General features: G+C 40.8%; 2 protein-coding genes across 3 annotated transcripts; one reads left to right on the top strand and one right to left on the bottom strand.

Annotated features, from left to right (window-relative positions):
- Positions 1-8,670: 8,670 nt before the first annotated feature.
- On the bottom strand, positions 8,671-12,680 carry LOC306751526 (inactive phospholipid phosphatase 7-like; the record flags this gene model as incomplete). The annotated part of the gene is made up of 2 exons (XM_079235111.1): positions 8,671-9,059; positions 12,176-12,680. 2 exons carry the CDS (start codon positions 12,678-12,680, stop codon positions 8,671-8,673), a joined length of 894 nt encoding a protein of 297 aa, XP_079091237.1.
- Positions 12,681-14,496: 1,816 nt separating this feature from the next.
- Positions 14,497-20,515, top strand: fam78ab (family with sequence similarity 78 member Ab; the record flags this gene model as incomplete). Of its 2 annotated transcripts, XM_079235364.1 has the most annotated exons (3): positions 14,497-14,533; positions 15,325-15,628; positions 19,990-20,515. In XM_079235364.1, exons 2-3 carry the CDS (start codon positions 15,366-15,368, stop codon positions 20,513-20,515), a joined length of 789 nt encoding a protein of 262 aa, XP_079091490.1. In that variant the 5' UTR covers positions 14,497-14,533; positions 15,325-15,365. The 2 variants fall into 2 exon arrangements, with proteins under 2 accessions (XP_079091490.1, XP_079091491.1); XM_079235365.1 differs by lacking the exon at positions 14,497-14,533 and having other exon boundaries at positions 15,300-15,628.
- Between the last annotated feature and the right edge of the window lie 5,371 nt (positions 20,516-25,886).

Genomic DNA, 25,886 nt, shown 5'->3' with positions numbered 1-25,886 from the left:
AATATATTACAACTTGGACGCCACTGATGATGAAAGTGCAGGCAGGGAGAGACTGACATCTATCACAACATGGCTTGGTACAGGTATGGTAACCAAATAAAATAAAAAAATACCTTTTGTGCTCATTATTTTGAAGCACACACTTGCACATTTGATTTTAAATGGGAATATGTGAACACTCCATGTTGACATGGACTACTTTAGAACTTTACTTCACAGTTTTTGCTTATTTCCTATCATGACCTGAGGGCAGAAACACAAACAAGTCAAACTTGTCTATGACAGGCTGCCTAAATGGAAAGGTTCCATGTGTAGTAGGTTTACTGGCATTTTGGACGAATACAATTGCAAACAGTAAAACTTTCTGTGATCGAAACCAATGTGGATTATTCAGAGTAAAAGGGGAACAGTGTTTCTATTGCTTCTGGGCATTTCAAAAATGTGTTCTATGCTTTGATCACCACAAAATAAAGTCTGTCACATTAACCATCTGTTTGGCTTGATACCACTAATAGTAAGGGGCGGCCTTTTGGAAGAAATGTGCTTTTAAAATGATTCATCATCTGACTTACTACTTTACACAAACCAAAATTAACTAATAAGTTGTGTGTGCGAAAAAGCTTTGGATTGTGGCACATGTGTTGAAGTTAGAACCATGCACTCAACACACTAGGTTAAGCTTATACAGTAATGAGCTTATCCATAGTTCACATCTGACAAAATCCTTAAGTTACATACTTGAATAACATCCAATTGTTAGCTCTACCACACTTTGCTACCACACAGAAACTTAACATATTTCCAAGGTTATGCAACAACACACTGCACTTACTACTGTAACGTATAAGGTGGCACTAACTACAAAAGTATACAAAAACATGTAGATAAACACAATAATGCAAGACACTGTAAATACTGAAATATAAATGACAATTCATTCATTTTTACAGTTTACCAGTTGAGCAGATTATTTAAAGTTACAGGATACCAATGAAATATTAAACAATTAGGAGGAAATGTATTTGATATGTTTAAACACACTTAAATGTGCCCAAAAAATACAGTAATATCAGTAAAACAAGAGCCACCAACTTGTTATGCATAAAATAACAGATAACTGATTTTTTTAAATCATAAATAAAATGTTTTTTACCAAGACAATCAAATCAGATCGAGTGCACAACCCAAAATGTGTTTCGTGTTAAATGTTACGATACGTGGCTCAGAATGTTCTTAAATAAACATTTGTGTGATGGCTAACGTTAAGTTGCGGTGACATTTCAAGAACCAACACAACGCAGATGGAGACACAAGGCTTCAATAATCTGGGCTAAATGCTCGTGTTTCTTTGTTTATATAGCTCTCGTTACGGCAATAAAAGCCCCCAACGTATGTTTTAAATAACATATACAAAAGCATCTGCAAATAATTATGGTCGCTTCAGCCGAACACCAGACGACCCATAACGTTAACTCAGGTTATCGAAGGCCGCTCCTTTGCAGCTCCGCATAGGCGTTTTTACCGGGATTTACCAGGAGAAATATCCGCCCATCAAGGTCGATTTAACGGAGTATTAAAACAGATAACGCCATTCTATTATATTTTCATTTCAGATGAAAGCCTATCATTTCGATAAAGACCACCAAAATGACAAAACATCGCGTTAGTTGACATTTGGGTTAGAAATGGAAGCTAACGTTGTGACAGCGTACGTGAGAAATAACTTGACGCAAGTCTCCATTTTAAGGGTTATTTCAAATCAGACGAACAACAGAAAACTAAACAAGTACTACAAATTAATGTACAAGCTGTACGTATAGGAAGCTATGAACTGCAAGCAAAATAACGTTTGACCTCCTTCACGTTAGTTTGGAGGTGGCGTTACCTCTTTCGAAGCTAATGCTAATTCCGGCACATGACACAAGACAGCAGCCAAATCGCAGCACAAAACAAAAACAATCTGTTCCAACTGATGTTGTGAATAAAAAAGAATAAAAAACAGCCAAAAGAATATTAATGTCAAAGTCCCTTGAATCATAACGTAAAAACACAAACGTCACAAAAGGACTTGCTAGCCATCACTGGTAAAATAAGCTAGCTGGAGACTGGATTCAACGACTATGTAAACATGGCCAACAGTGGAGCGGTGTATCATATCGTATTTTATTTATTTTACCACGTATTAGACTGTTCACATACGGACAACTGTATAATGTTCCGTATACCCAAGCTAGCTTGTAGATCTAATAACAGACAACCACTTGTTCTTATTCACATTTGCTAGCTTCGCCAGTCGTAGGTTTTTGGAAAACTGGCGAAACAGCAATGCCGTTTAACTTCAAGTCTAGCTAGTGTTTCAAAAACAACCCCAGCAGGCCGGGGGTTTGCTGAGCGTTTGTATTTGTGCATGGCAATAATAAACACACTGGTTTTAAGGGGAAATCTCTGTAAAAAACACTCAGACCGATGTTAACATTTTCCAACCGTTCGTATTTTTTTTTTTAACAGAACAGTCTCACGACAGCGATGGGAATGTAGGGCAAGGCGATTAAAAATGGCTGCTGCCCAGAACAAAGCAACAATAAAACTGGGCAGCGGAGAAGACAAGCAAAATGGGAGATTTCACACAACCACCTGCCTCCATAACTCACCAACTCAACGACTTAGTGTATCTTCTGATCAGTGGCAGTGATATATTTCCACAAAATGTTGTATATTCAAAGGATGGATGGAGATTGAAAAGCCCAATCTTCATAGGTTGAACCGATTTCAGCGGTGTTGCTGGGGTTCTACCCGGCCTGGAAATGAACACGGCTGTGTGTAGGCTGGCTCAGCTCGACTGAAACGTCATACGTCACCAAACGTCGTTGGCACAACACAAGCGCCCCTGCTGGTTGACTTCAGCAACTGCAGAAACGCCATATTCATTTTTAGCACTGTTCAATCATTTTTCTATATATAAATATTATATTACAAACTGCGGTAAATGTCATTGCAGGTATATAAACATTTAATTAAAATTATAATATGATGTCAAATAGGGAGCACCCAGTGAGTTGATGAGGTAGATAACTGCAGGGTATAGCGTAGAGTCATCTCTACTGTTAACTTCTATATATCTATAAATATATGTGAGTAGGCTATTCAGAGATATTTTTTTATCTCTGAATTACTGCAATAAATGACATATCAATTAAATTCAGTTTATTTTATATAGTCCAACATCACAAATACTAATTTGCCTCAGAGGGCTGTCCCAGGCTGCCCCGGGACCTCACATCGGATCAGGAAAAACTCCACCAAATAAAGATAGTAAAAACCATTTCACAGGGAAAAAAAGGGAAGAAACCTGAGGGAGAGCAACAGAGGAGGATCCCTTTTCCCGGATGGACAGAAGCAATAGATGTCATGTGACCAGAATGAATAATGTAACTGAGTTACAGCACATTCAATGAATATGACAGAAATGAATCCTATAATGAGTGGTAGGTATGGTCCACGATCCAGATAACCACAATCCATGAAGCAGAAGGAGGAAGAGAGGAGGGGCATCAGCAGGGCCGTGGCAGGAGGCAGGACTGGCTCTAGACAGCCACGATCCATTGCAGGGGGCAGGACCGATTCCAGGCAGCCACAATCCATGGAAACTTGAGGCGAGGAAGCACAGAGGCTCCCGGGAAAAAAAACTAGAGTTAGTAATGTGCATCAAAGAGACAATAATTTATCCAGAAGGAGAGAAAGAAGAGGAGAAGAGGAGAAGAGGAGAGACGTGCGAAAGAAGAAGAGAAGAGGAGAAGAGGAGCTCAGTGTATCCTAAGATGTCCCCCAGCAGTCTAAGCTTATAGCAGCAAATCTAGGGGCTGGACCAGGGCAAACCTGAGCCGCCCAAACTATAAGCCTGAGACAGATCTAACTATAAGCGCTATCAAAGAGGAAATCCTCTCCTGTTGAAATACATGACCTGTTCTTTTAATATACATACTTGGATGGATTGGACTGCATTTATAAATCACTTGTATTAATGGATTGTATCATTTGCCTCTCATTCATCCATTAACAACTACATTTCTGTAGACATAAACTGTAATTTAAAAGATGTGTGAGGAAGGGGCTCGTCTGGTGGAGCAGGCACCGCATGTACGGGACCTGTCCTGATTGCTTTCGAATAAAGCCAAAAAGCCAAAACAATTTTTTATCAAATGCAATAATAATCAGAAAAGGTGTGTATGGAATACATTCAAAGATATGTTGGGAATAAATGCTAAATGCATTGAAATTAACTCTGAAATGTTTTTGAATCAAATCATGGCTGTGATTGTGACTGGCCCTTTTAACTGGTCTCTTACAGAAAATGTGCTTTTTATTGAGTTGAAATATTTCCATCTAAAAAAGGAAAAGGAAAAAAATGCACTCTGTATTCTAGCTTTCACATTTAACTTCAGTGGAATTGAATGATTTCTTTTCTTTATTCTGCATTTTCACTTAACTGGTTCATATTCAAATGCCAGGATCTGTTATGGGAGTTTGCTGCTTTGAATCCTTCAGAAAATTAAAAACAATAATTTTCCAGCGCATTGCCAGTGCTCATAATAGTCAAGACAAGCAGAATTACAATTCAATTGAAGAAGAAGCCTCTAGAGGGAGCACTTGTCTTACCCTTCATCGACCATTCCCTTCAAATGGCTGCAAATATCTCCTACTGATCCACCAGCATTTGTGCTTTTATTAATACAAAAACAATTCAGTAACATGTATATATTTATGTCGTTCTTGCAAATATTTAACAAAAGTAGCAATGCACTCACTAAAACTGGAATGAATTGGCAATTGGAAATTGGCATTTTTTAAAGTTAATTTAAAACAAATGTCTGTATGCTATTTTTGCAGACTCATGACAACTGCTTGTATTAGCCTGCAATGCTTACAATGGTCACAGTAGTTGTCTAAAATACAGAAAATGCAAATCTCACTAACAATCACCAAAATACCTGTTTTGGCATTAAAACACACTCAGGGCTATATACCCACAGCAGATACAAAGGTCAGAGCCACCTGGGAAGTTGTGGAGTCTAGTTTCCCCAGTGCACGACACAAACAGAGCTCAAGACACAACAGGAAGTGTGGCATCTGTTGAGTCAGTGCATATGAACCCTGCAGAAACAGGCCTGTAAGCACTATCAGCTATTACCCACAGGGATATTTTTGGTACATGCAGGGTTGCAGAGGTCTTTATGTTGGTGCAAAATCAACCAAACTTGTATTGGGACAAGTTCTAAATTGGCAATGTTTTTTCATAATTTTTTTTAGGCAGGAGCAGCTTGTGAAGTGATACAGGTGAGAACTGCTGGCGCCTTTATTTTTTGTTTTTGTGATGAAAGAACATGGCCATGGTTTTGTTTGCATTTGACACTAAGCTGAGGTAGAACAGTGTGACTGAATAGTGTCATAAGCAGACTGCAGATGTTTAAATGCCTGGGCAACAGTGATTGCGCAACAATATACGATGATAAGATGGACAAAGGATAAAGACGGACAGAAAGCATCAATATTTTTACCATTTACATAAATGGTCCTAAAGCTAAATGTTGTGGCACATCTGTGGTGACATTTGGAAAACCGGAAGACAAAGCACTGAACTGTAAACATTTTTGCGAGGAAGCATCCTTCCAAGATTTCCATGGTGTCAAGCAAAGCTCCTGCAGCTTAATAACTGGCACTGCTTATTTTTGTAAATCTCCCTCTATATCTTTATGTACATACAAATTGATATTAAGATTCAAGATTCAAACATTAATGAACGGTAGCTGATTTACGTTCAACCACAAAACATACAATCACATGGCACACATAGTAAAAATGCTCTGCCACACACAGACTCAATTACTATACAGTAACCACATAAGAAATAAAATAGTACAAACAGATAGCTCATGCCCTTAACGTGACAAGTTAAAGTGCATGTTCTTAGATTACTTTATTAAGACTTAATAAAGGGTTGCCATTGTGTGAGGAGTCCTTTAAAATGTACGCGCTACAGTTCAGAGATGGTGGGGATTACAGCCAAATGTTTTGAAAGCTGTGCACACAAGTCTTTCTGACTTTTCTTTTCTCGTGGACTGGAGAATTGCCATATCATGCAGTTATTCAGAAGGCGAGCACACCATCACTCTGTAGAATTGTAACATTGCAAACCTTGAAACACCAAATTTCCGAAGCTGTCTTCAAAAGAATTGTCTCTAGGTAATTGTGTTCATGTGGAAACTTTGTCCCCATGGTGGCATTGACAAACATGAACAACCGTCCTCTGGAAATAATGGATGGAAATCCATCCATTATTTATTAAAGCTGTGTTAAGCTGTGTGTATGACATTGCATCATGCGGCGTATCAACCAGACCACTGACTTTGATTAACCTTTATCTGAACACGATTTTCAACATACCCTTTTTCTGATGTCAAACAATGCACACGCAAGCAGGTAACACACACGCATCTCTGACTTCTGATTCTCTTTTCCCTCTAAACTCTGCCAGAGCGTTTTTTTAAGCAGTTTCTGTTCCTGCTATGTGAACTGTTTCAGAGCACACACCATTGGCCTTGTTTCCTGTCTGTTTTCTGTGGCAAGAGTTGTGTGACAGGAAACTATAGTGACACACAGACTGAATAACATTCAGAAATATTTCTGCATCAATACATTCCTGTTTGCTCTCTCGGTCAAATAAAATATTTGGTCGACAATTGTGTGTATGCAGTTAACAGGCAATCAGGAGACTGAAACACTATATGTTGATTAAAACACGTTAGCTTTATGTCAAGTGAAACCCTACTTTGCATACTATATGGCCGTATAGTTGCACTGCAGGTGCTGAGATGAAATAGAGGATCGTCAAAAAAAAGGTAATGCTTTAACATTTCCCATTACCTTCTTTTTTGTGGAAAAAGATTTAGCAAATATGTAATTTCCCCTTTAATTTACCAAAGCCAGAAAGTGTATAATGTCCATGTCAGAGCTGTCTCATGACTTATAGGGTTTCACACTTCTTTATTATTTTTTGATACTAAACAGTCAATGTGATTATTGAAGCAATCATAACAATTTGTTGCAGAAAGTCGCCTAATAAATAGGCAGTTAAGCTTCCGATAGCATTCAGCTGATTCATTAACATTCATCAAATTATGTTTTCCTCATTCTAGTTCGCACACAAATTTCCATTTAAGACATTTGCAAAATCGTGTCTTGTGGAGTCTAGCATGTTAACAGATGCACAAGAACACCACACACCCACAACATTCACCCTTAAAATTATCATAAAAACAAACAATTTGAATTTTTTTTATGTTAACACAAAAAATAAAAAATAAACACAAAGGCATCCACGTTTTACTGACAGCCCGCCTCAGTTTTATTAATGCTGGAAAAAAGTACAAACATGACTTACAGAGCTATGCAAGCTAATGTAGGCGACAAAAAACTGTATTTACACATCAAACCACAAAAAGCCCAACAGTTGTTAATCAAAGGTCCATAAAAAAAAAATCGGAAAATCAAATATAATTTGTTCAAACTGATATTTCTAACTGCTATTTTTGACCTTGTATGCCAATATTCATGGACAATCACACACACATGCACACGCACACGCACACGCACACACACACACACACACACACACACACACACACACACACACACTTGCACGTGCTTCAGTTGTTTTGTGGGGCACAGAATCAGCATTGACCATAAATAAACGTCTGTTAGGCTGATGTGCTGACTGCAGCAGCCTGAAATGAAAGAGCTGAAGAGAAATATATGTGATAAAAAAAACAATAAAAGTCATTAAAGCATATATGGCAAGTTACAAGGAGATGATACTTGACCCCATAAGAAAAATATTCAATTTTGCACGAGTGTGACATTTCTTTTACACAAGCAGCTAAATTTAGTGTCATCAAAATAGGTTCATATTGGATAAACATTCCATAAGAAGAACAGAATCCCTTCAGAAATATACAAATATAATAGTCATGCCAAAGAAGGAACAATGTGGAATATCCAAACAACAATCACTTTTTCATATTCATATTTTAGTGTTACATCCAATATTATAGCCTATAGAATATTCAAAACAGATGAGAAAAGAGGAAGAGGTGGCAGGGAAGAAGGACGTACTGTAAAAGGAAGTAAGAAGGCAAAGAGGAAGAGGCACACAGACTCAAGAGCGAATTGTTGAATAGAAAGGGGTTCAGTTATGGATAAATGGCACAAGCTTTCATACTGCATAAGAATCACAAGTCGAAGAAACAACGGGAAAAAAATCTTTAAAAATCCTACGTATACATTGTCACCAAATCATTGGGAGTTTGCAGCAATTCTCCTTTCATCATTAGTACTTAATTGAGGGCCAGGAGCAGTAGAGGCGTGTTTTAGTAGGTTTGACTGAAGCTACTGTGAAGCATTATGAATGTTTCGGGAAGTCTTGTGACCTGCCTGTCTTGGGTGCTACATGCAAACCGCTATCAAATTCCTAAATATGAATGCTTCTCTGTTAACACCCTGCAATATGAACTTCAAACCCTTACAAAAATAACTTCATCAGACCGAAGTCCTTGACATTGTGAGGTTAGTGTATCAAATAAGCCGTGTGTGCTAGCATAGCCTTATATCAAAAGCTCAGAAAAAGGGGCTCCAGCTGAGCGTGCTGATGGAAATAAGATTCTGACAAGTGGTTGATGAGAGCCACACCGACTCCATCAAGCTAAAGTGGAGCAAGCCCAGCGCAAAGCCACACACCATATCAGTTAGGTGGTGTTTCCCCAGCAGCACCCGGGACATGCCCACCAGGAAGGCCCACAGCACCAGCAGGATGCGGAGCGGCACAGCCAGGACCAGATGAGACAGCAGGAACTTGGAGACCAAGGCGGCCCGGCTGGCATGAGCAGCGGGGAAGGAGTAGATGTCCATCGCGACGCAGTCCATGAAGCCCGGCGCCATCTCCCAGGGTCCCCTGCGCTTCACCAGCCTCTGGAGTCCAGCTACCGTCAGGATGTCAAGAATGAGGGCTGTGGAAAAAAAGGGAGTTATTATAAAGGTTATTATAAAGGTAAAAAAATAATTGATGAAATGCTATGAGCTAGACAATTCCAGTGGTGAAAGATGAATACTCTTAGTTTTGATTAATATGTCAACAATACAGGAAAGAACAATAGTTAACAATAGATAATTAACATCTAAGAGTAACACACTGCCTCAGTGGACCGCATTTTATATAAAACAGCGAGTCTTCAAATAAAGCATGAAACTACTGTAGTACACGTGTAAACAGATATCTTGGTAAGCCAAGAATAACCAATCAGGCATACAATACCGTCTAACATTTGCTTTGAGTCCACATACCGGACATTTGCAGATGCCTTTTATAGCTTCGTGGCACTCCCCAAAATATCCCTGCCATTGCTGTCTTTAACTTCTGTTCAACGCTGCCATCTTTATACACACTCAACCAGCAACGCGCTAAATAACTGTCAGTTGTCTGACAAATTGATTATGCTGGCCTAATTCTCATTCCAGTCATCCACTGGCTGTCCTAACAGGGTCATTGTTTTTCCACTTCTATTGCAGGTCCTCAATGACAGGCTAGTGAGGTGGAAGAGACATCTAAATGCCAAAGGAAGAGGTGAAGGGACAAAAGAGCGGTGGGCAGGCCAGTTAAAAGAAGTAAAAAGTGTTCAGGACATAAGCTAATCAGACCATGAAGCATGAGGACTGAATATTATCAGCTGTAAATTCAAGCCTGTTTTTGACTGACTGATACTTTCATAGAAGGGATCATTGTGCATAAAGTTTCTTTCCGATTTTTTATGTTTTTTGCCCATGAAAAGTCCTGGTTGTGTTAAAAAAAAAAGTGTAGAAAAGCTGTAAACACTGACATATTAGCATCTTAAAAGTCAATATGGTGATTAAATGTGTATTTAAACATCCAGCACAATAGGAGTAACATTATCACTCAATTGGAGTCTTGTTTGTGTCTTCCTGATTAAAGCAAATTCACTCTTTGTTTTGGTCTCCACCAACTCCTGTGCATATAATCTGTCTCTTTAGCTGCTAAATGCTCCACGGTGTTCCCCAGCTAGTCACAAACTATATTTGTTTGCCGTTGGGTGCTCGACAGGCAGCACGCAGAAGGGTTTTAGAGCTTTTGCACCGAAGAAGTTGCCTCCTGTGGTCAAAAAGAGCTGACAAGAGTGATCCAAAAATGAGTACTGCAGAGTTGGCTGATAGTTCTCTGTGGTTTTGTCAACATTAGTATTTCCTTTCACATTCAAGTAGTCCTGTGATCCATCGTTAAAAGAATAATATTGATTACTGCCCCTTCAATTATTGTTGTATTGCTGGATTCTTTTGCGATTAGAAAGTCTGGAACTGCACACAGGTAAACCACTCGAAATATAATGATAACCTATCTGTTCCATTAAGTATAATGAAAAATAAATTAAAGACAACTGCCGTGTGATGTCATGTCTGTTTGTTACTGTCATCATCCATGCAGGCTTCAAATACAGGACAAGGAGTTGAGCATTCAGACTCACACACACTCTGCCTCACTTATCTGATCTCATCTGGAGAAGCGACGGTAGTGATGTCATGAATATTGTTGCAATCACATCTGCATATCTGAAGCATCTACTGGCTAAATGTTTCCTTTTTGAATGAATATATATTTGGAAAAACTGAAGAAGAAGAAGAAGAAGAAAAAGAAGAAGAAGAAGAAGAAGAAGAAGAAGAAGAAGAAGAAGAAGAAGAAGAAGAAGAAGAAGAAGAAGAAGAAGAAGAAGACACCAAACAGAGCTACACTTCGGTTGATAAGGATGAGAACACCCTCTGCAGAGTCTCTGATATGTTCAGTAGTCTGGTACAGTCCCGGTCATTTCACTGCACAGTTTATACGCTGTTGGCACTAGACTGAATTAAACCAAGCCTGACAGTCCAGTCTGAGCTGATTAATTTTCTGTTAGGTGAAAAGAAAACAGAATTTCCGTCAGTTATATGAATTCCCCACCACTCTTCAGCATGTTCGTAGATTTTCTCCTGACAGACCTCAATAATAATAAATAATAATAAATGATCCTGGACCGACAAATAATCAACAAGCATTTGGGGCTGAACAATGCCCCAAACACAATGCAACAGTGTCCTAAATCCAGAGATTTACTGGTTTTCAATCAGAGCTCAATGTAGCCACAGCCAGGAGATTTGTACTGCTCTTTTGTCATTAATCTGTGTTTGGGTCCAGACTGTGCATGTGTGCATGTGTGTGTGTGTAAAATTCTGATCTCATTTGAAACAATGTAGCACATGGAGATGGTCGACATAATATCATGAACCATCATGCAATCGGATGCAACGCTGCAGAAAATACTACTTTCGGATATATTTGTCAGTTTGAGTCAGTACTTTATGCATGGCATCTATTGTTACATTACATAATGGTATGGTGTAACTCATAATAAGAAGTTGCATCAACACCATGAAAAAACGCATTATAAAACTCCTCCCCTTTAATACATCATATTGACTTTAACTGAACACAAGTGACACATGTTGCTGAAGGACAATTAGCTGTAATGTGTCAATCAGAACAATGATTAACAAGGACCAATGTTTTATAGTGTAAGTGTATCAGTTTGAAAAAACAAACTGGGACCACTTTCTAACAAGCCATACTTTATATTCAAAGTTTTAGCTATAATGGCTTTATAATGGTAAATGAATCATTCATCAATACTTTATAGAGCAGTAATTACTCAGCCTTAAGTAACATTTTTAGGTAGTCGTGTTGTGGAGACCTGTTTATCATCCCATGATCTATGAGGTATGTATAAAAGATGTATTAATTAGATGTATTCAAAATACAACTTATAAACCCTCATTACAAATGTATGTGATTGTATGGCAGGAGCATTTTTTTGCAGTGCAGAGTATAGAATGACACAGCCTTTACAAGTATTACCAACGACAGCATGTGAATTAGTTGTCAGCCATAAAAGGGAAAAAAGATTGTGATCACATGTAATTCTAGTGACTTGCTCCTCCTGTGCGGTGCATTCTGGGTAGTGGGGAACCGAACTGCTACTGAAGTTTTAGAGCGATTAGATGGTGAGTGTGGTGTGGCATTTACCAAGCAGCAGGTTGACCAGCACCTCTTGCCCTGCCAGAGTGTTACTCCTCGCGAGACACACGATAGTGCCAATGATCCACGTGATGCCGTGGCCTGTGTGCGCGAACATGGCCACCATGGAGCGGCAGCCTCCCCATGAGGAGGTCGTGTTGGCGCACGCCCCCATGCGCTTGGACAGGCAGATGTCAATGGCAAGGAGGGAGTTGATCGCGATCCCCTTGAATGAAGGGTTCAGCTGCATGCAGTCTTCCTCTGGCATTTTGCTGGCACCCTCGGCAGGTTCCTCACTCGGCTGGCTGGTTTGGTGCTTGATTGGACCCGGTCGCCTTGCGCCACCTCGGCTCTCCGAGGGTCCGCCAACGCCACCTCCACTGCCACTGCCACTGGCACCGCCGCCGCCAACGCCGCAGCCGCGGAGAGGCTGGTTCAGGGACACGAACTCGGGTCTGCTCAGGACGTTGTTCCTCTCCCGCGCCCTCGCTCTCACATTGTAACTCGAGGGCATGTTTTTTGGATAGGGCCAAGTTCTCCTCTGTGGGCGCAACAATCGATTGTCAATCTCCGGAAGAGAATTCAAGTGGTTGCGAGTTCACCAGGATAGTGAAGCGTCCCAGGATAGACCCCCTGCACAAGTCCTCCCCCTGCTGTGGCCTTAATAGATATATTTAGAGCCACTGGAATGTGCAATGGCCATGCTGTTTATACCGCAACCCATGCACGCTGGGAGAGTCTCTTGAATGGCATTTGCCTCGACCAATCCAGTGAAACCCGATCTACAGCATGGAGATAAAATAACAACATGAGCATCTCGTTATGCCACAGCATGGCACAACCACACGGCAAACAGGTGCTTCCACTGCGCGTATTGCTGACAAAACAGGGCTCGGTGTCGGTAATGTGCAAGAAATACGCAATACACGGTGTCGTCTTACCAAGCGGAGGATGGGTATGAAGCACAACGCATCGCTCTAAATCTGCCCCGCAGCCTCCATGACACCTCTGATATCCCGGCAGCGAGGAGAGGGGGGATCCAGCATAAAAGCTGAAACGGTTAACATCATCAACAAAGGGCGAAAGACGAGGCAGCCCATCCGCCAGTGCAGCACTCGGTGCTTCCGTGCGGATTTGACGTAGTTTACGCATAAACCCGATTCTGCAGTGCGCTCTGCTGTGGAGCGGAGTTCTCCAAGGTGCTTAAACAGACAGTAGCAAGACGGAGGGGCACCCAGTTATGATGTCAGCTTTATTGAGACAGAGGGAGGAAGTGCTGCAATGCTCCGAAACTAAACGATAAGAAAGATTAAATCACACCACATCATCAAAATATGATGGCCAGACTATAAAACTTTTTTTTTTTTTTGCATAACTGCTCACTGAAATATCCAGCCTGACCCGAAAGCTTTTTTTTAAAGTCAAATAAAATAAACTTCATTGGCATGAATGTCGATGGCAATTACATATGAATATTAGACTTTTTTTTTTTAATAGGACTACCATATAAACAGATATAAGGTAATTAAAATACACGAAGCAGCACAAGTTCATATTATTATTTATTTATCCCCAAGTTAATTATTTAAATTAATGTAATCAAGTCAGTAAAAAAAATGCCACTATAGATAATACATTATTATAACGTATGTATGTGTAAAGGGACACGTCAAATGACAAACTATCATTTTCGACATCACACAGGCTCACAGCCTATGGAGGTGGTTTGAGGTAAACTGCTCAAATATTTATAATGTTTTCCTCTTGTTGGCTGAAACCCCCTTGCGCCTACATTTCCCAGCATGCCTGCAGCTCAGAGCGGAAGTGTCGCCTCAAAGATACTTATAAAGCTGCTTCCCAGGCAGCTGAAATAGACCAATACGTAGCTGGGTGAACCTGCCGTGGCAGCGATGGGACGAGCACGGAGAAATGACAGCTTGTGCAGGAATTTCGGCTGAACTGCATCCCATCACAGACAGGAGCTGCAAGTGCCCGCTCGGTCGAACTATGTGACAGCTGGCTTTTTCTCCCTTCCGAGGCATTATAGGCTGCTTTTATTTATTTTAAAATCTAAGAATGGATCCGGTGAAATGGGTGCTAAAGTTGACCCGGCGGTGTCCTTTGGATGTTGCGGTGCTCCGTCTGAAACTCGACTAGATGCAGTGCTTGTGGAAATGCTATATACCTCTCTCTCTCTGTGGGACGGGGAAATAATGTGCAGCTGTAAATGACGGGCGCGCGTGTGAAGGAGATAACGGAATTACCTCTCGGACCGACGAACTGTGTGCGCCGCCGTGCGCTCTGAATTTCTCCAGGATTTCACCCCTGCTGCAGACACTGGAGACTTTCCAGTGCACTGTTTTATAGGTAGACTTTTTTTTTTGCATGTTGTTTTTGTCCGCCAAAAAAAATGAGACAATAATTCATGCAATTGCACTGCATGAGCTGTTAATCCGCACATGTATACAATCGTTGAATTACACTTTTTTATTGTGAGGAATTTAGTCTATTGCGGATTAAAAGGACGTAAGGCTCCATATGAGCGACCCCTCTGAGCTGCCATTCGTCGTGTATATGTCCGCGTACACTGTCACAACATTTTTTTTGATTATGCCTCTTGTCACCCAGCTGGACAGAGAGCATTAGCTGTTAATGACGTAAAGAATCACACAAAAGATAACATGACGCCAAGATGTAACATTAGTAGTGTATTTGTTAATTATTTAGCTCATAATTAACCGGAGCCTTTTACGCGCACCTCTCCAAAGGATGCATGTCGCCAAAAGGTCAAGTCCTTATGTGATAAAAGCGCATTAAGGAGGCGATGACTTGTAACTTGACCGCATGAAAACATCAGTGCACGGATAAAGGAAAGTTATTGTACCTGCACTTGTTTGATGAAGTTGCGTTTACGCACCGGAAAGCATGCGCTCAACAAATATGAAGATTCATATTCAAGTCTGTCTTCTACTTTTTTTTCTGAAAGCAGTTTTGCATCAAAGATGCATGGCTTCTTTTTTTCTTTTCTTTTTTTAATGAGACCGTCTGCTACGAATAAGCACTTTTTAATCTGGTAAGCTTTTTTCTGGAAAAACATGATGTGGATCCACCTGTGGTGATTTTCTTGCCTGTTTCCATGCGTCTTTCTTCTTCTCCAGACCTCTGGACGTTGTTGTGGATTGTGTTGCTATTTAATGCGATGGGCTGTATCCAGAGTATCAGGTGTAAGCCCAAGAGTTTCCGAGACAGTATCATCGTCCTGGAGGTGAACACTTCCATCGACCCCAACCCTACCAGCATCGACGAGTCATCCAGCGTGGTTCTGCGTTACCGGACACCGCACTTCCGAGCTTATGCCCGGGTCCTTGTGCCGCCAGTCGCCAGTAAAGAGACATGGACCATTGGCTGGATTCAAGCCTGTAACCACATGGAGTTCTACAATACGTATGGAAACAAGGGGATGTGAGTATCGTGGGCTCTTTGTTGTGTTGGTCTTATACCGTGTTCATCATCATAAGTGTGTTGAGACTCATTAGCAAGGCATGAATGATAAATATATATTTTTAAGTGAACAAGGATAATTACTACTGGTGAATAAAGTCATTAAAGCTCGGTGAGGTTAATTTGCTGCAACTGCCACTTCTGCCACAATTGATAACCTTTTTCTTCTATTAAACATTTAATTGTGTGTTCTATGAAGTGTCAAATTATTTTGGAGAAATGGCAGTCAAAACCTCTCAGAGCCATGGGAACATTTTCAAATACTCATATTACTATCATATATGACAAAGAGCAGCAGCAACTCCTGCTGGAACCTAAAGAATGAGCAAAACGTTATTTTTAAATGGCTGAAATAATAAAATAGTTGCAAAATAATTTTCTCTTGACCAACTAAGCAATTAATGAATTAACAATTGAAGATATAGTTAATATGAGTTAATAGGTATATTGCATTTTGGATGATGTAAACACTATACCATATATTTGTTTGTCCCATCAAACATGCACTTTTGGAGAAATCTCCCAAAAAAAAGAAAGTTTGTTAAACGCATTGTTCAATGGAAATAGTGAAACATATGGTTGCATCTGAGTTGCCCAGTGAAACATCAGCATCAGTCTGTGTGCAGTGCAATTCAAATATTAGACATTAACGTCTGTATTCAGAAAGATATGTAAAACATTTATGGAAAAGTAAAATGAATTGAACGGTCTGTAAGTGAACTTTAATGTTCAATCAGTTGCTGAGCAATCTTCAGTATGTGGGCTTGTGGCTGCAGGCTACTTCAAAACCTGACAGATATGAGAGCAGGACATTGTGATGGAAAATAATTGCTCTGACCTTTCAGATCCCTGCACTTGTCAATACACAGTTATCTTGCACCAGCATTGACAAACATGGGCCAAAGCAGCTTCAAGAAAGATGCTTACGACACAGATGATAGGCCTCTTTCTCACTCTCTATCCTGTTCTTTCTCCTTTTTTTCTTCAAATGAGAGTGTGAATGTGTGTGAGTGCAATATTGGTACACAAAGGTTAGAAAAGTAGCATTCTTGTATCCTGTAGTAGGCAACCACAAGCTGACATGTACCCAGAAAACGCTTTATCTGTCGACATTGCAGCTGTGCGACTAAGATTAGAGACACAGTCCCCTCCCCAACACCCCAAACCCAGGATACATAGTCCTATATGTGTGTGTGTGTGTGTGTGTGTGTGTGTGTGTGTGTGTGTGTGTGTGTGTGTGTGTGTGTGTGTGTGTGTGTGAGAAAGAAAGCCCTCCATTACTTTCTAAAGTCAAGTATAATCAATGCCTTTTGTAAACTGCATTTGTGTTTACAGTAATTGCTTTTTTTCATCCAAGCTTTCATATTTACTCTTTTATCTTGAATTGCCATGCTCTCTGGTCAAATTCCTTTTTTCTTAGTGATGTACTTATTCATATAAAAGGAACATAGACGCATTCAAAAACGTCCAATTTTGAAACACAATATAGAGAAAAAATAGACTTGCTCCCCACTTTGAAGCCCAAAACATAACATTCCAGTTATTAGTATAAAAATTCCCAGTGTTCTGTCGGCTACTTGACTGGGCTCACACAGTAGTAGTAGTTTCTCTCATCTTTCAAGGTGTAAAAGAGTCCTTTTAAGATTGTATTAACTACAAAACAAACAGGATGCAACATAGTGTGTACTCATTGAAAACGCTGGCAAGTCATTTAAGGGTTAAATGTCACTTTTTCAGAAGCATTTTTTTGTTAGTAATCCCCATTTTTACATATGACACATGCTGGAACAAAGCTCCAAAGGCAGGAAATACAAAGAAGACTCATCGCAAGCTGAAAGTAACCAACATCTACGAAAAAATGTACTTTCTATCGTTATACCCCAGTATTAATATCGTTAAAGTTCACAACCACATTAAGGCCACTTATTCTTGATGTTCAGTTTTGAAGCCGCTCTTAGGATGCAAGAGACGATTCAGCTCTCGCTGCTGAGACTCTCATACTAAGTAGTTTCTTTGATGGCAATAAAGCTTCAGCGTGCTGTAATTGGACAGAGCGGCTGAAGACGGGAATGTGCATGATTTCTCTGTTGGCTCTGGATGATCTGGATTCTGGACACATTCATCATCTCTCCTCCCTGGTTGTTGGACCCCGTCTTTTAGAATGGCTCTGCTGTGGTACAGTTTTGTGTTGTTGAGCAGGATGTGTGTATTCATCAACAGGCATATGTGGATTACATGAGGCGTCTTGTGTTGCCCTAAAAATGTCAGGGTGCTAAAAATAGGAGCTGTGGCAGAAGTGAAACAAAAAAGAAATGAATATCTTTTGTAACCGTTTGAATTTGCATTTGCTGTAATGTTTCTTAAAATGAATGTAAAGACTCGACATGTACATTCACATTACAGACAGAATATTCGTGGTTGTGTGTAGACTTGGTAGTCTACACACTATGCGTACTCGTGGTGTTAAGCACGCTGTAGTTGATTAATTAATTGCATTAGCACCCGGTTTCTTAACTCCTACTCCTACAAAGTTGATCCAATCTTCGGCATTTGTTTTTACTTCTAATCAACATAATTTTGATCCTCTAAAGTCTAAACCATTTGCCCGCAACATGCAAATGAATGTGTCGGCAAAGTTGCAGAAACAGGAATTGAGCTGTGTTTCCATGTTACTCAGTACATGATTTCTCAATGAAACCATTTGTAAATGAATCCTCATTTTGAGTCATGTTCCAGTTAAACAAATACAATTACATTTTGTCAAGTTTACAATGCACTAGCAGTGGCTGAAGCTAGACGAATCAACCACGTGTCCGTCATTTGGCAAACTATTTCAGCTAACCCCTTAAACTGTTTATAATCCTTTATTAAATATTAGCTATCTATTTCAGCCATTCATTACTTTTTGCTAACTAGTTTGCACACACTCTGTCACAACCTGGTGCAGGGGTTATAGTTTAATCAACCTGGCAATATATATATATATATATATATATATATATATATATATATATATATATATATACATATGTCTATAACAACACCCTTGCGGTTCACTCACAACGCTTATGTCAGACCATTTCGCTGTGACGAAGCAGGCAGTGAAGAGAAAAAACAGGAAGTGAGCCATGTCGCTGCAATGCCACTGCATGTCTCCACTTATGATTAAAGTTTCTCAGCGGGTAGACGGCTCCACATCGTACCTTTGTGCAGTCGACCCTGCTTCATGTGCTCACTGTTGATATATTGTCTGAGTTCCTGACAAAATGGAGAATTACTACAAATTGTTTTGGAGGCATCAGTTGAGAGGATTAGATGATTTATTTTTTCAGAACAGAACTGTACACATATGCGCACATACATACACACACACAAGGGCTGGCTATTATCATGCATGCCATGCTAATCTCACCCCGTGGGTGAATACATGAATCAGAATGCAAGACCAGGCCTGGCAGGCAGGAAGTCATGTGTCTGGTGATCACACTGTTATCTCGTCTGTCCTGCTGACCCTCGTCTTCAGCGAATGAAAGGTAATCTTATTCCTGCTGTGGGCAGAACATCCACCGACGGATTGGACCAGAGGTGCCAGGTCACTTGAGCCGTTCAGTGCCGCTTGCTGTGTGTGTGTCACAGTATTTTATTGTTGTATTCTATTTTTTCTCTGCAGTTATAAAATTGGCGGGAAGATCCAACTGTGAGGCTTTGAGTCATTTCCTTGTGTCTGTCATGTGTTGTTGGTAATGACCTCAAGAAGGAGACTTGTCACACTATTAAGATGCACATTAGCCGCCATTATACAGAGAGGATTAGACTGGAGAGCTTTTTACGTGAGATAAACTTAAAGGATCATTCTGGTTTCTTACAACTTTGGTCTTATTTTTGTACTTTTGGGCCTTTTTTCCTATCAGTAACAGAAATGATGACATCAGATTGAAATGATGGCATCAGATTGAAATGATGACATCAGATTGAAATGATTTTTTAACAAAATAACCATCCATGTCAGTTTACAGTTTCCTGGTTCACTTTGGCTTACTGCAGTTGTGTGTGCATACAGTTCAACCCTGTGGAATTACGCAATATCATACATTTCACAAACGCTCGCTTCCAAAGGAAGTGGTTCAAATAAAAAACGGCTTGACTGTTTTTCGCTACCGTTTCTTACCATGTCAACTATCATAACTGATAAAGAGGATGAGCAAAAATATAAATCGACCAAATGTGTAATACAATGAAATTAGTCTATAATCTCAACAGCCACTAAATGTCTATAAGATCCATTTCTGGGTAAATCCTCATCTGTGACTTTCAACTTCCAGGTCAAGTTGGGAGCTCCCCGACCTGCGTGATGGCAAAATGCAGGCCATCAGCGACTCGGATGGGGTGAACTACCCGTGGTACGGCAACACAACGGAGACCTGCACTGTGGTGGGCCCCACCAAAAAGGACAACAAGTTCACTGTTAGCATGAACGACAATTTCTACCCAAGCGTGACCTGGGGTGTGCCCGTCAGCGACAGCAACGTGCCTCAGCTTAGCAGCATCCGCCGCGACCAGAGCTTCACGACGTGGCTGGTGGCCATTAACCAGGCCACCTCAGAGACGCTCGTGCTGCAGACGATCCGCTGGAGGATGCGGCTTCACATCCAAGTGGACCCAGAGAAGCCTCTGGGCCACAGGGCTGCTCTGAATGAGCCCGTGGTCCAGGAACAACCCCAGATCCTGGGCAAGAATGAGCTCATCTCCTCTAACGCCATGGTCAAGCCCAACGCCAATGACGCCCAGGTGCTGATGTGGCGGCCAAAGAACGGTGACCCCATGGTGGTCATCCCACCCAAATACTGACCTGCTTCACTGACCAGACTGGCCTTGGATACCTTAACCGTATCATCTCTTACTTCTTCTCTTTCTTTTGTTCCTGCTCGTCACCAGCTCTCACTGCTTTAACCCTTTTTTTTGCCTCAATATTCTTCTCTCGTATGTTTAAAAAACAGACAGAGAGAAAAACTGGCAAATGAGACCACCTCTGAGAAGAAGAGCAGCTGTTGCTCTGAGGTGGGAGGGTTGCGGGAGGGTTGCAGGAGGGGTGCGGGTGGGTTGCGGGTGGGGTGCGGGTGGGATGCGGGGACTCGAACACACTTTCGAAACTGGAGTGAACAAACTGCAACCATTCTACCTTCAAACTGGGTCGGGTCGCACTGTGCTAAATGAAATCATTGCAAAAATGAAAAACTAAATAATTTCTTTGTTTTTTTTTATTTCAGTTTTATATTTTGGCTGTTTTGGGCCAAGTGTTATTGGGTTTGTGAGTGTGGGTGGATCTAAGTATTTACATGTCTGCACACATGCTACACACATGGATGTGTACAAACCTTGTGTATGAATACCAGTTGTGTTTTTATTTATGGGCTGGGAAGAGTGCATTTAATTTTGTTTGTTGTTGCATTGTGTGACATACTAGATTTTAGGACTTTCAAAAAAACAAAACATGCAAGACATTCAATCCATGCTGCCTTAAGTTTACATTGCTTTCCATTGCAAACTTTTTAGCCTTAAACACAGTGGAATGCAGTATTTTTGCTCAATTGTCCAGTCTCTTCCTGACAAGTTGGTGCTGGAACGTGTGGGTTTAGAACAGGGATGATACCACAGAAGAAGACCCGGGTCTGAAGGCTTTTATGTTCAGTTGCATTTACATGACAGATGTATTGTCTCACGAGTACAACCAGCATAATGCATAAACACAGTTACACAACCAGACTAACTGGTTGTGTTTCAAGAGTTATGCAACAGACGTGATGCTCTGTACTGATACAGAGAACACCAGTGAAGCCAACCCTCGTCAATAGCACTCAACACAATAACGTGCAATTCCAACTTGAGCACAAAGTACTCAACGGCACTCCTCAGCTAACCTCATTTCATTCACTTTATTCTGTTTATAGGCATTGCCTTCAACATTAGAACACTTGCTTTCCTTTCTCTGCATCACACTCCTTCTCGGGAGCCCCTTTTTCCACTTCCGTCCCTTCTCTTGTTGCATCCATCCTGTCTGGCCTCCTCTTTCTCGCCACAGTGAGTAACTGTGTTTACACTGCTCACGTTGAACGATCAATACTTTGATTAATAAGCAGCCACACAGACAGGAGAAATAACCGGAGACTTAATAACTGGAGGATGAAAGCAGCAGGTTATTTGCTAGGCTGTCAATCTGGACAACCTTCGACGCATTTCTATTCATAATTGTTACCTTCCTTTAAATCAATAACACCCCTTTTCTTTCTGTAATACTCACATCAAAACATGTGTCTCATGCTGGGGTTGGTTTTGTCCCTCATCCTCAATCATCTGTGATCTTCATCTACCCCACAGTTCTTCTTTCTTTCGCTTTGGTCTGCATACATGTTTGATCCTGACTGCTCGGTTGGCATATAGATGACCCACTTCTCTGATCTGCCAGTTGTAGCTCTCGCTGCAGAAATGAGGGGGTTTGTCTCCCTTTATTTTACCGCCAGCAAAAGTAAGACACGAACACGCACAAACAAACACAAACAGCTCTGGTCAGCTCGATACCAACATGAAATGAGACGATGCCTGTTTAGCTGTTAATCTTTAAAAAGTGATTCAGCTGCAAACTCACCAAACACTTAAAAGCAGAGAGAAAGGCTGATTTCGCCATCATGGGAAGCCAAAATATGAGTACAAAGTTATTTATGCACACATACTCTTTTAAAATCTGTTAATGAGCACGGGAAGTTTTTTCTGTTAATGGACAGTTTTCCACTTTCAGATGTTCCAAACATCTCACTGCTCTCACTGCTCTCACCAGGTTCCCGTGTTTCGTCTCAAACCAAAGAAATTATTTAGATGCAAATCTGACCTGCTCATGTGTATTACAAAGATCAGTAAACTGCTGCTATTTCAGTTCAACAGCATCTCCTTACTAGCGACTGTACAAAGCATTTATCCATCAAACTCGTTTCAGGGTTTGTGTGTTCTTTTAGGACATTCTGTCTGAGAATCAGCGGGTGTTTCAATACTTTATGCGAAGATAAGCATCTCGCTTCATATTTAACATGCAATAACAAGAGCTAAGCTGAACCAGAGCTCAAACTTCTACCCATCGTGTCCATTTGATGCCACAAACTGAGCCGCTTTGTTCACACCCACATTTAAAGCTTGCACATGGCGACACGTATAGACACTCCATGGTAGCCTCTGCTCCAGGCTGGGTCGCAGGGAGAAGAGAAGGGAGAGGCTATTGGGGGATTGCTGTCATAATTAGATCTGCAGTGACACACTTGCATGCCCTAGATGGGCAGAACTGGGCTGAGTCTGTGTCAGGCAACACAACGGCCGGCGAGAGTCATGGTTGAAGTTTAAGTGAGGTCAAATTGCAACGGTCAGGGTCAAAGTGTTTGGGTGAGGCGACTGCAGACTGTCGAGCGGCGGTGGCGGAATGAATATGAAGGGTGACAACCAATTAGATCCATTCGACATTATAGCCAACCTAAAATAAGAATGACATTTACTGAGCCCAACTTGGATGTCCACCACAAGTTATTTCAATTTGTGGTTTGTTTTGAGTGCAGCAGAGAACGCTCCGGCTCACGTTATGAACTCAGTAAACCTTTCACCTCAAGTCGTGTTTGCATCGGCCTCGTAATGTCTTGCAATGACCAATGGACATCGTGGATGGTCCTTGAGCTGGACTACATATAATGGCAGTAAACCTTGGCACGCAGATGTTTCCCGCACTCACAACATGCACGTGTGTTTGTGTGTGTGTGTGTGTGTGTGTGTGTCAAATCCCATTTGAGGGATTTAGGTTGGATGAGGAGTTCCACTGATGTGCTTCTGCTGTTGTTGAGTCATGATTTGTTCTCTCTCTCACACAAACACAGTGCAGGAAAGGTTACGTCCTTGTCATAAAACAGGGACAGAGCTTGCCCGCTCTCTCTCGCTCTCACACACACACACACACACACACACACACACACACACACACACACACACACACACACACACACACACACACACACACACACACACACACACACACCCTGGGGGGAAAGGAGCAGGCCTGGTGTGGTATCTGATTGTCAGTACATTGGCAGTGAGAACTCATCTATCAGCCCAGCATGTGGACCGTCTGAACACATGCACATGCTGCAAAGCCATATGCACAAACACACCTGTTTTACTAATAATCAGGAAGTGATACGTGCTTTAATGTAAAAGAGGAATGGGAGTATTGAGGTCATTGAGTGGGTGCCTGTCAACTATCAACAGCATATATTGTAGGATTAGGGCACTAGTTGTCTTCTGTGTGTGTGTGTGTGTGTGTGTGTGTGTGTGTGTGTGTGTGTGTGTGTGTGTGTGTGTGTGTGTGTGTGTGTTGGGATGTGTTAATGATGTGTATTTTATGTTAACACAATAGAAGAACTTCATAAATGCTTTATGTGCTTCCTCAATCAAGCCACAGAAAAACTAAATGGCACACGGTTTGTTTGCTGTATGGAGGGGCAAAAGTGCCAAAATTGGACAAAGCCAAAACTATGCAGTAGGACATTGTTTGTAACTCATGAACTCTTGGCATTCAATAACAGGCCTGTTTTCAGTTGTTTTCCATCATTAAATGCATTGTGCATGTTTGTATTTCCAACATTAACAATGCAAAATGTAGCCATGTGGAAGATTATTTGTTATTGTGTGTTCTGCTTGTCGGGTTGAGCCGAGTGGATGAAACCTTTGCTTCTGATCGTTACGCAGCTACTGAACATCAGTGAACCAACATCTCTTTATTTAAACCAATAACACATCCCGCGTTCACACTATGGATCGCCGGCCTTCATTTCCTGACTTTGACTTCTATCCCATGAAATATAAAAGTTCCTCTTGCTGTTTTCCTTTAAAAATGAAACCAACACAGCGCCCATGGTTAGAATACAGCCCCAAATGTACCACAGTAGATAAAATGAGCGACGTTGTATGTTTCTCAGTTTGTTTGGTTGGTTTTCCGGGATATGCAGCACTGAAACAGTTAAAGCAGTTTGTGTACTTTTGTTTAGCTTTGACTTTTACACCAATACTTGAAAAAAAATGGGTCAGTTCTGGCAAATATTTAAAACTGTGAAAATGCACAACATTGGGGAAACAAACCCGGAAAAAAATAGATATAAGAAAAGGTATTTTTCATGAATGAATAAAACGAACAAACTTGATCTGTTGACTTTCCTTTTCTTTTCAGCTTAACTGTGGAGATGTACTTTCCCCACTGTGACATTCAAACTGAAACCAACAACGAGCTTCCTCTGCCGGCCACATCGCCTTCTTTACTGATTAATTATACTGAATGAATCTAGTTTCATCCAAACATGTCTCACTTCAGGGGTGCTTTCCTTTCCAAACATGTTGGTCTGCATGTTAATTCACTGCATAAATCAAAGAACTTGACAGCTTCTGAGTCGGAACAGAAAGAAACGTAGTCCTGAGTACCCAACTGAAAAACATCTTGAACGCTTGTATACGAACAAACCCCGAGGCGACACATACATGGCTGAGCACATGATGTACTGTATGCCTGAGCCAGTCGAGAGATTTCTACAGCGTTGGAAAGGATGTTAGTGCTCTGTAGACTCTTTTTGTTAGCAGCTGTGATATTAAAAGCAATGAAAGGAGGTAGAGTAAAGAAAAGGCATATAATAGAGCGAAAGAATGGGGTGAAAATCAAAAGGAGGATAAAGAAAGAAAGAGACAAATAATACAGCTAAAATCCTTTCAGGGTTATGCTGATTTGACACACATACAGTGTGAACAAATAAGGGAAAACCTGAATTAATGAGTTAACTTTACCTGTATATTGCAAAAAAATACAAATAAATTAAATTCCCATTTTACATATGAATCACAAAACTGTGACGACTTAAGAATTTATCTGCAGCGCAATTTATTTCCGTGGTGTGCAGTGTGTCGTGTGTGTCTGCCTTTGGGTTCAAAGATATTGCCTTTGCAGCCTCCAGTGTCTGCGTGGAGAGCGTCGGCTCCTCTACAGTCACAAAGGGACTCTTTTGATTATCTCTCCTCCATCTCTCTTGATTGAATCATTCACAGTTATTTTCAGTCTTATTCTTTTATAGTTTTCTGGATTATATTCAAAAAGATAACACTGGCCTATATATTATGTTTTTTCTCATTGTCTGTTAATCCCATTAAA

The sequence above is a fragment of the Taurulus bubalis genome, assembly GCF_910589615.1.
Source record: "Taurulus bubalis genome assembly, chromosome: 19".
NCBI classification, from domain to species: domain Eukaryota; kingdom Metazoa; phylum Chordata; class Actinopteri; order Perciformes; family Cottidae; genus Taurulus; species Taurulus bubalis.
Note: the sequence above shows the minus strand (reverse complement) of the source record. Positions and strands in the feature narration are given on the sequence as shown.